Genomic DNA, 11,989 nt, shown 5'->3' with positions numbered 1-11,989 from the left:
TATGTTCTTAAAAGCACAATTTAAATCGAATTTATAACGAAACATTAAATTTGATGATAATACTTTTAAATTACTAATTACTATTGGTGATCTATTTAGATGAATCATGCTTATTGGTATATCTTCTTTGAAAGAATTCTTTTTAAAACATAAATAATCTCGAATTTTATTAATATCATTTAATAAAAATTTTTTAGGATCATGTAATAAATTCCAAGTAATTAATATATTTTTATTCATTGGATGTATGCAAATAGGCCACATAAGAGAAATATAACTATGTTTAGAAGAAAACATATGAGTAATATAAAAAAATGGACGAGCAATTGGCCATCCTATTTCCGCTAAAACATATTTTTTTTTTCGTAATGATAAAATAAAATTAAACAATCTAGGATTATTATTACGTATTAATCTAGCTAAACCTAATGTAGCACGAACATCCGATAAAGCATCATGGGCTTTTTTGTGTGATAAATTATTAACAAAACTTAAATGCTCTAATTTAAAACTTGGTTTACCATTATTCTTATATGGCCATGTTATTCCATATGGACTTAATACATAAAAAGCTTTTATTACATTAATTAAATCCCAGCGACTGCAATTATTTTTCCATTCTCTTTCATAGGGATTAATTAAATTTCTCCAAAACATAAATCGAGTAATTTCATCATCAAACAAAATTGTATTATAACCAACACTAATCGTACCTGGTTTTAAAAAAATTTTTTCAATAATAGATGCAAATTTATACTCTGGTATACCATTATTTAAGCAAAATTGAGGGGTGATTTTTGTAATTAAACAAGCCCTTGGATCAGGTAAAAAATCAGGAGCTGGTTTGCAATATAACATAATTGGATTATCAATTGTATTAAGCATAATATCAGTTCGAATTGCGGCAAACTGAAATGGCCTATCTCTTCTAACATTTAAACCAAATGTTTCATAATCATACCAAAGAAAAGTAGAATTTCCATCTATCATAATTTTTTGTGCCAAAAATTAAATAATTTTTAAATGTTTTTATAATATAGTTATTTTAATTTTTATAATTTTTAAGTTTTTATTTCACTAGTAACCCTGTTTTAATCGGAGAACCTGGAGTAGGTAAAACAGCTATTGTAGAGGGATTAGCTCAACGAATTATAAATGGAGAAGTCCCTAATAGTTTGTTATCAAAAAAAATTTTATTACTAGATATAGCTTTATTACTAGCTGGAACAAAATATCGTGGAGAATTTGAAGATCGCTTAAAAAAAATATTAAAAGAAATATCTAATAATCAAAAAGATATTATAATTTTTATAGATGAATTACATACTATGATTGGAACAGGTAAAGTAGAGGGCTCTATAGATGCTGGTAATATGCTGAAACCAGAATTATCTCGTGGAGAACTTCATTGTATTGGGGCCACCACACTTAATGAATATCGTCAATATATAGAAAAAGATGCAGCATTTGAGCGCCGTTTTCAAAAAATTTTAGTAGAAGAGCCTGATATCGAGGAAACTATTTCAATTTTACGGGGATTACAAAAAAAATATGAAGTTCATCATGGTGTTGAAATTACTGATCCTGCTATTGTAGCAGCGTCAGAATTATCATATCGCTATATTAGCGATAGATTTATGCCAGATAAAGCTATTGATTTAATTGATGAAGCCGCAGCTAAAATTAAAATTGAAATAGATTCTAAACCAGAAATTATGGATAAATTAGAAAGACGATTAATTCAACTGAAAATAGAGCATGAAGCTATAAAACGTGAGTATGATGAATCATCAAAAAAAAGATTATTACTTATTAAAAAAGAAATTAATAAATTAGAAATTAAATATGCTAATTTGGAAAAGATATGGAAATATGAAAAAACCTTAATAAAAGATAGTCAACAGATTAAGGAGGAAATTGAAAAAGTACGCTTAAAAATAAACAAGGCTACTAGAAAAAGTGACTGGCAAACTGTATCAAAATTAAAATATGGAGAATTAAATAAATTAGAAAGAATATTAAAAGAAAAATCACAAAAAGATATACAATTACCTAATAACGCAAATAAATTTACTTTACTCAAAACTAAAGTTGGATCTGAAGAAATAGCTGAAATTGTTTCACGTACCACAGGAATACCAGTGTCAAAAATAGTACAAGTAGAACGTGAAAAATTATTAAATATAGAAAATTTATTATGTAAAAGAGTTGTTGGTCAAGATGAAGCAATTTCAGCGGTTTCAAATGCAATTCGACGTTCTCGATCTGGTTTATCTGATGCTAAACGTCCATATGGTTCTTTTATGTTTTTAGGTCCTACTGGAGTTGGGAAAACAGAATTATGTAAAACATTATCCGCATGTATATTTAATAATGAAGAATCAATAATAAGAATTGACATGAGTGAATTTATAGAAAAACATTCTATTTCTCGTTTAATTGGCGCACCTCCAGGTTATATTGGATATGAAGAAGGAGGTTATTTAACAGAAATAGTTCGTAGAAAACCATATAGTTTAATTTTATTAGATGAAATTGAAAAAGCAAATTCAGATGTTTTTAATATATTATTACAAATACTAGATGATGGTCGTTTAACAGATAACCGTGGTCGTACTATAAATTTTAGAAATACAATTATTGTTATGACATCAAATCTTGGATCTGATAAAATTAAAGAGATGGAAAAGGGAGATAAAGAAATTATAAAATTAGCAGTAATGAATGAAGTAAAAATATATTTTCGACCTGAATTTATAAATCGTATTGATGATATTATTGTTTTTCGTTATCTTAATAGAAAAAATATTCTTTCTATTGCGAATATACAATTAAATATTCTAAAAAATAAATTATTAAAAATGAATATGGATCTTAAAATTAGTAAAGCGGCATTAAAAAAAATTTCTAATATAGGATTTGATTTAATATATGGAGCCCGTCCTTTAAAAAGAGTAATTCAACAGAAAATTGAAAATCCGCTTTCTAAATTAATTTTATCTGGATATTTTGTAGAAAAAGATACTATATATATTGATATACAAGATAATATCTTATCTTTTAATAAAAATAAAATTTAATTTCAAATATTTATGAAAACAACTTATGCTATAGGAGATGTTCATGGTTGTAAAAAATCACTTTCTATACTTTTAAAAAAAATTCATAAAAAATCTCCTGAAGCTAATTTTATATTCTTAGGAGATTTAATCAATAAAGGTCCCCAATCTTTAGATACTCTACGAATGGTTTATTCAATGAGAAATTATGCTAAAATAGTTTTAGGAAATCATGAAATACATTTATTAGATGTTTTAATTAATATTAATAAAAAAAGTAAACTTGATACTTTTGATGATATTTTAGATGCTCCAGATAAAAAAAAATTAGTATCTTGGTTGCGTACGCAACCATTAGCTATATATTATAAAAAATATCTTATGATCCATGCTGGAGTAGCTAAACAATGGACAGCTCAACAAACTATAAAATTATCTCATCAAGTGGAAAAAATATTAAGAACATCTTATTGGAAAAATTTATTTTTTAAATTATATAATCATAATTCAATAAATTGGGATAATCATTTACATACAATACATTTAAATACAATAGATAAATTACAATTTATTATTAATACATTAACACGCACAAGATTTTGTAAAATAGATGGAACAATAGAATTTATAAAAAAAAATATAAAAAATAATAATTTTCAAAATAATTATATACCATGGTTTGATTTGCCTAATAGGAAAACAATTGATATTACTGTGCTATTCGGGCATTGGTCAACTTTAGGATTAATAATGAAACCTAATATCATTTGCTTAGATACTGGTTGCGTTTGGGGTAACAAACTTACAGCATTATGTCTTGAAGATCGTTCAATAATTCAAGTAAATAATTTTTAATTATAATTTTTCATTAAAATATTGTTGTAATATAAGAGCGGCTGATTGAGAATCTATATATTTTTTACGATAATTTTTAATTATAATTGATGAATAATTTTCGTTAATCATAAATGTTTTAATTGAATAACGTCCATATAGTTGATTAGCAAATCGCTTACATCTGATTGCTACTTTATGTTTTTCAGAAGTCATATCAATATATGTTGGAAAACCAACCACAAAATACTTTGGTTTCCACTTTTCTACTAATTTAGAAATTTCATTAAATTTTGCTTTATTAGTTATCGAATGAATAATTTTCAAAGGTTTTGCATGTTTTATTAAGGTATTTCCAAATGCAATTCCTATTCTTTTAAATCCAAAATCAAAACCAAATATAATTTCAATATTAGGAAAAGATTTAATTAAATTATTAGACATATCCATATTGATTGCTTAACATTAATGGGTTAACTCCTAATAATTTTACTGCAGCAAAAAATCGTTGTTCACATGGAACATTAAAAATAACTTCAGAATTAGCGTCAACTATTAACCAATGATTATTCATAATTTCTTCCTCTAATTGACCAGCCCCCCATCCTGAGCAACCTAAGCTTATTAATAACTGGGATGGTCCGTCTCCTCTAGAAAAGGATTCTAATATATCTCTAGAAGTAGTTAATGAAATGTCAGAAGCTATATTTAAAGTTGAATTAAAAATTGGTGATTTTTCATTAGTAATATTATGTAACACAAAACCTCTATCAATTTGAATAGGACCACCAAACATAATAGTTTTTGTTGTTTTTTCTAAAATAAATTCTTTTGTATTTGGAACTAATTTTAGTTTTAAATTACTATCGTTATCTAATAAAATATTTATAGTCATATCAGTTGGTTTATTAATTATGATACCAAATGCACCATTTGAATTATGTTCACATAAATATACTACTGCTCCATCAAAAAATGGGGTAGAAAAACCAGGCATAGCAATTAAAAAATGATTAGTTAAATTAAATAACGACTTAGCATCACTACAATCAATATCATAATTTTCATCAGAGATATTATCATCATGATTTTTTAATGGTATACTTAATGTATTATTATTAATAGCGTTAAGAACGTCAACTTTAGATGATAATATTTTTTTTTTTTGTTTAGTCATAATATTTTTATATGATTTAAAGTGAATTAAATAATTCTAAAATTCTATTTTTTTAAAAAAATAGTAAATTAAGTTTAAATTAATGATATTATTGCACATTTTAAAAAATGTAATAAATATTTAAATATTAATTAGTATAAAATAAGTAAATTTTTTAATGCATCAAGAAATTTAGCTTATTTAACTTATATTTATTAAATAATTGCATTAATAATTTTTCATCTTTAGGTTGAAGAATTAAAGATTCTGGAATTGATACTATATTTTTAGTAAGATCACAGTCAGTTTTTATTGTTAATATTTTTTTTAATTTTGGTAACCAATTTAATGCAAATCGTAAATTTTTTCCAATTACACCTTTAATGTTATTGGCATTATTTATAATATTTTCTAAAGAATTATATTGATTTAATAATTTAACAGCTGTTTTAGGTCCAATTTTTTTAACACCAGGTAAGTTATCTGACATATCACCTATTAAACTAAAATAATCAACAATTTTTTCTGGTGACACACCAAACCTAGAAATAATAGTTGTACGATCATGTATTTTATTATTATTAATAAGAGCAATTTTATTGCTTACTAATTGCGCCATATCTTTATCATTAGTCGAAATAATAACTTTTAAATTATGTTTAGTAACAGCCTGTTTAGCAAGTGTTCCAATTACATCGTCAGCTTCAACTCCTTTTATTATTAAAATTGGCCAACCTATTGCTTTTACCATTTGATGAATTAGATTGATTTGTAAAATTAAATTATATGGCATTTTTTTTCGCGTAGCTTTATAAGATGGATATAAAATATTTCTAAAATTTTTTCCTTTTGCATCAAATATGCAAGCAATGTAAGTTGCCCTATAATTTTTATATAATTTACGTAACATTTTTATTGTACCATATAATGCGCCAACTGGAAAATTATCTATATTTCTTATATCAGGTAACGCATAAAACGCTCTATATATACAACTAGAACCATCTACTAATAACAAGGTATTTTGCATAATAAAATTATCAATAATTTAAGAAAAAATAATATAAAAATTAATTAAATTATTAATCATCATATTTTTTGAGTAATACTTTTTCCATACATCAATAATGCATTTAATATTTTTGTATCATGTTCATTTGCTTTTTTTAATAAAGATTCTATTTCTAAATAAAACATATTTATGTTATAAAGATTATTTTTTTTATTATAAAATCGAGAAATACGATATTTCTTCCAGCGCTTTAATTCTTTATAAGATAATGTTTCTATAAAATTTCTTGCTCGATAAAGAAAAATTAACTCTTCTAATTTTTTATTTTCAAAACAAAAATTAACATTAGATAATTTTTTAGGAGACATGGATCTTAAAATAGCTAATTTTAAATTATCTTTTTTACTAATAAAATTATTATATAATTCCTCATCAATATTTAATTCTAAATCAGAATTATTTATTTTATAATCTAAAAAAATTTTCTTCCAAATATAAGTATTATTTAATATAGATGAGGCACATTTTATGTTCTTAAAAGCACAATTTAAATCGAATTTATAACGAAACATTAAATTTGATGATAATACTTTTAAATTACTAATTACTATTGGTGATCTATTTAGATGAATCATGCTTATTGGTATATCTTCTTTGAAAGAATTCTTTTTAAAACATAAATAATCTCGAATTTTATTAATATCATTTAATAAAAATTTTTTAGGATCATGTAATAAATTCCAAGTAATTAATATATTTTTATTCATTGGATGTATGCAAATAGGCCACATAAGAGAAATATAACTATGTTTAGAAGAAAACATATGAGTAATATAAAAAAATGGACGAGCAATTGGCCATCCTATTTCCGCTAAAACATATTTTTTTTTTCGTAATGATAAAATAAAATTAAACAATCTAGGATTATTATTACGTATTAATCTAGCTAAACCTAATGTAGCACGAACATCCGATAAAGCATCATGGGCTTTTTTGTGTGATAAATTATTAACAAAACTTAAATGCTCTAATTTAAAACTTGGTTTACCATTATTCTTATATGGCCATGTTATTCCATATGGACTTAATACATAAAAAGCTTTTATTACATTAATTAAATCCCAGCGACTGCAATTATTTTTCCATTCTCTTTCATAGGGATTAATTAAATTTCTCCAAAACATAAATCGAGTAATTTCATCATCAAACAAAATTGTATTATAACCAACACTAATCGTACCTGGTTTTAAAAAAATTTTTTCAATAATAGATGCAAATTTATACTCTGGTATACCATTATTTAAGCAAAATTGAGGGGTGATTTTTGTAATTAAACAAGCCCTTGGATCAGGTAAAAAATCAGGAGCTGGTTTGCAATATAACATAATTGGATTATCAATTGTATTAAGCATAATATCAGTTCGAATTGCGGCAAACTGAAATGGCCTATCTCTTCTAACATTTAAACCAAATGTTTCATAATCATACCAAAGAAAAGTAGAATTTCCATCTATCATAATTTTTTGTGCCAAAAATTAAATAATTTTTAAATGTTTTTATAATATAGTTATTTTAATTTTTATAATTTTTAAGTTTTTATTTCACTAGAAACAGAAATCATTTTATTAATTTTTAATTTACTATGTAATAGTATATCTATATAATAATTTCCAATTTTTTTAATTGAATTATTTGGTAATTTAATTTTATTTTTTTCTATTTTTAATCCTTTTTTTTCAAGTTCTTTGACAATATCAGAATTAGTTACAGAACCAAATAATTTTCCATCAACCCCAGATTTTTTAATAATATTTATATTTAACTTTTTAATTTCTTCTCCTATTTTTTTAGCATTCAAAAAAATTGTAAAAGCAGTTTTTTCTAATTTAATACGTTTTTCTTCAAATTCTTTAATAACAAATTTTGTTGCATGTCGAGCTTTATTTTTTGGAATTAAAAAATTACGTGCATAACCATTTTTTACTTTTATAATTTCACCCAATTTTCCTAAATTAGGAATATCTTTTAATAAAATAACTTGCATATTTTTCCTTATAAAAGTTATCTATTATGTAAATCAGTATACGGCAATAACGCTAAAAAACGAGCGCGTTTAATTGCTTTATCAACTTGGCGTTGATAATGAGAACATGTTCCTGTTAATCTGGCTGCCATAATTTTTCCATTTTCTTGAATAAAATCTTTTAATGTTTCAATGTCTTTGTAATCAATTTGTTTAATGTTCATTACGGTAAATCTACAAAATTTTTTTCTTTTAAAAAGTGGATTTTGTTGTTGACGTTTTTGTTTAAATCTATTTTTATTATTTTTTTTGCCAAATATCATTTTTAAAACCTCTTATTATTTTATAAAAAATATTTTATTATATTATCTTAAATAAAAAAATTAAAAATTTATTATTTTTGATCACTTTCTTTTTTCTGAATAAATCTTAAAAAAGATGATTCTTCAGTTTCAACTTTTTTAGTTTTTATTGTTAAATATCTTAAAATTGCATCATTAAATCTAAAACTTGTTTCAATTTCCAATAAAGTTTTTTTATTAATTTCTATATTAAAACATATATAATGTGCTTTTATTACTTTTTTTATTTGATAAGCTAAAGATCGACGCCCCCAATCTTCTAAGCGATGTATTTTCCCCTTTCCGGAAATTATAATTTTTTTATAACGCTCAATCATATCTGGAACTTGCTCACTTTGATCTGGATGAACGATAAATATAATCTCATAATGACGCATATATATACTCTCTTGAAAAATTAAATAAATAACAATTATAATTGTTTAAGTATTGAAAATAACCATACGTTTATAATAAAACAAAAAAATAATTCAAAAAAATATTTTATTTTTTAAATTAAATAACTATTTATAATAACTTAATTTTAAAATTTAAAAAAAATAATAAAAAATAAATTTTTAAAATTATTTCTAAATTAATATTAGTATATATGCTTGTACCATTTAATACTGAAAATAAAAAATTTCGTGTACCACCGCATTCTATTGAATCAGAACAATCTGTTTTAGGAGGATTATTACTTGATAATACTGCTTGGGATAAAATTGCAGATTGTTTAAATTCAGATTATTTTTATCGTTATGATCACAGATTAATTTTTAAACATATTATAAAATTAATTAATTCATCACATCCAGCGGATGTTATTACTGTATTTGATTCATTATCCAATACTGGTAATGCTGAAGAAATAGGAGGTTTATCTTATTTAAATTCTTTAGCGCAAAATATACCATCAGCCGCTAATATTCGACGTTATGCTGAAATAGTTAGAGATAGAGGAATATTAAGAAAATTAATCACAGTTACTGATGAAATATCTAGTCAAGCTTTTATTTCTAGAGGGAAAGAAGTAAAACAAATATTAGATGAAGCAGAATCAAAAATTTTTTCAATTGCAGAAAAAGAAATATGTATAAATAAAGGTTTTCAACAAATTCAACCATTATTAAATCGGGTTATAAAACGTATTAATAAATTACATAATAGGGGTACTAATGATAATGATGTTACTGGTATTTCAACTGGTTTTTTTGAACTTGATAAAATAACATCTGGATTACAACCTGGAGACTTAATAATTGTTGCAGGAAGACCTTCTATGGGGAAAACTGCTTTTTCTCTCAATATAGGAGAGCATATTGCAATTGAAAATAAATTACCTGTTGCTATATTTTCAATGGAAATGAGTGGAATTCAATTAGCTATGAGAATGCTTGGTTCAGTTGGAAAATTAGATCAACATAAATTAAGAACTGGTCGTCTTTCTAGTGATGATTGGCCGAGAATAAATGATTCAATTAAAAAAATTAATAAATCTCAATTATATATTGATGAAACCCCATCTTTAAATGTAATAGAATTACGAGCAAATTCAAGACGTTTATCTAGACAATGTGGAAAAATTGGTGTAATTATAATCGATTATTTACAATTAATGTCCGCAAATTCTAGAGGAGAAAATAGAGCAACTGAAATTTCTGAAATTTCCAGAAATTTAAAGGGATTAGCTAAAGAAATTAATTGCCCAATACTTGCTTTATCACAATTAAATCGTTCTTTAGAGCAACGTCAAAATAAACGTCCTATAATGTCAGATTTACGTGAATCTGGTGCCATTGAACAAGATGCTGATGTTATTTTATTTATATATCGTGATGAAGTTTATAATCAAAATTCAGCTGACAAAGGTATTGCCGAAATTATTGTTAGTAAACAGCGTAATGGTCCAATTGGTAATATTAGACTAACTTTTTCTGGTCAATATACTAAATTTAATAATTTTTAATGATTATTTTTCAATCTAAAATAAGAGCTAACATTGCTTTAATATCATCAGATACTAAAATATTATAAGTACGACATGCCGCTTGATTATTCATACATTCAATTCCAATATTTTTTTGAGTTAAAATATAAGTTAATTTTGGATGAATAAAATGTTGAATATTACCAGTTCCTAAAATTACTACACTTGGATTAAATTTAGAAATATGAATAAAATCTTTTTTAGTAAGAAAATTATATTTATTTATAGACCAAAAAATAGGATCTATTTCTGGTGATACTAAAAAACTTTTTGTATAAAAAATTCCGTTTCTAAATTTAACACCATAATTAGTATAAGCAACAATAGTTTGATGTTTTGTATTTATAATTTTTTTTAATTCCATTTTTTTTACAGTACTGTGAATAATTTTCGTTAATCATAAATGTTTTAATTGAATAACGTCCATATAGTTGATTAGCAAATCGCTTACATCTGATTGCTACTTTATGTTTTTCAGAAGTCATATCAATATATGTTGGAAAACCAACCACAAAATACTTTGGTTTCCACTTTTCTACTAATTTAGAAATTTCATTAAATTTTGCTTTATTAGTTATCGAATGAATAATTTTCAAAGGTTTTGCATGTTTTATTAAGGTATTTCCAAATGCAATTCCTATTCTTTTAAATCCAAAATCAAAACCAAATATAATTTCAATATTAGGAAAAGATTTAATTAAATTATTAGACATATCCATATTGATTGCTTAACATTAATGGGTTAACTCCTAATAATTTTACTGCAGCAAAAAATCGTTGTTCACATGGAACATTAAAAATAACTTCAGAATTAGCGTCAACTATTAACCAATGATTATTCATAATTTCTTCCTCTAATTGACCAGCCCCCCATCCTGAGCAACCTAAGCTTATTAATAACTGGGATGGTCCGTCTCCTCTAGAAAAGGATTCTAATATATCTCTAGAAGTAGTTAATGAAATGTCAGAAGCTATATTTAAAGTTGAATTAAAAATTGGTGATTTTTCATTAGTAATATTATGTAACACAAAACCTCTATCAATTTGAATAGGACCACCAAACATAATAGTTTTTGTTGTTTTTTCTAAAATAAATTCTTTTGTATTTGGAACTAATTTTAGTTTTAAATTACTATCGTTATCTAATAAAATATTTATAGTCATATCAGTTGGTTTATTAATTATGATACCAAATGCACCATTTGAATTATGTTCACATAAATATACTACTGCTCCATCAAAAAATGGGGTAGAAAAACCAGGCATAGCAATTAAAAAATGATTAGTTAAATTAAATAACGACTTAGCATCACTACAATCAATATCATAATTTTCATCAGAGATATTATCATCATGATTTTTTAATGGTATACTTAATGTATTATTATTAATAGCGTTAAGAACGTCAACTTTAGATGATAATATTTTTTTTTTTTGTTTAGTCATAATATTTTTATATGATTTAAAGTGAATTAAATAATTCTAAAATTCTATTTTTTTAAAAAAATAGTAAATTAAGTTTAAATTAATGATATTATTGCACATTTTAAAAAATGTAATAAATATTTAAATAT

General features: G+C 24.1%; 1 protein-coding gene across 1 annotated transcript; it reads left to right on the top strand.

Moving 5' to 3' along the window:
• Positions 1-1,081: 1,081 nt before the first annotated feature.
• On the top strand, positions 1,082-4,895 carry LOC103515459 (chaperone protein ClpB-like; the record flags this gene model as incomplete). The annotated part of the gene is made up of 1 exon (XM_017446685.1): positions 1,082-4,895. A coding segment is annotated over one exon (1,999 nt), but the record flags the coding sequence as incomplete, so codon positions are not given.
• Between the last annotated feature and the right edge of the window lie 7,094 nt (positions 4,896-11,989).

The sequence above is a fragment of the Diaphorina citri genome, unplaced genomic scaffold (genome assembly GCF_000475195.1).
Source record: "Diaphorina citri unplaced genomic scaffold, Diaci psyllid genome assembly version 1.1 scaffold1348, whole genome shotgun sequence".
Classification (NCBI taxonomy): domain Eukaryota; kingdom Metazoa; phylum Arthropoda; class Insecta; order Hemiptera; family Psyllidae; genus Diaphorina; species Diaphorina citri.
This window is presented reverse-complemented; position numbering and strand designations above follow the sequence as displayed.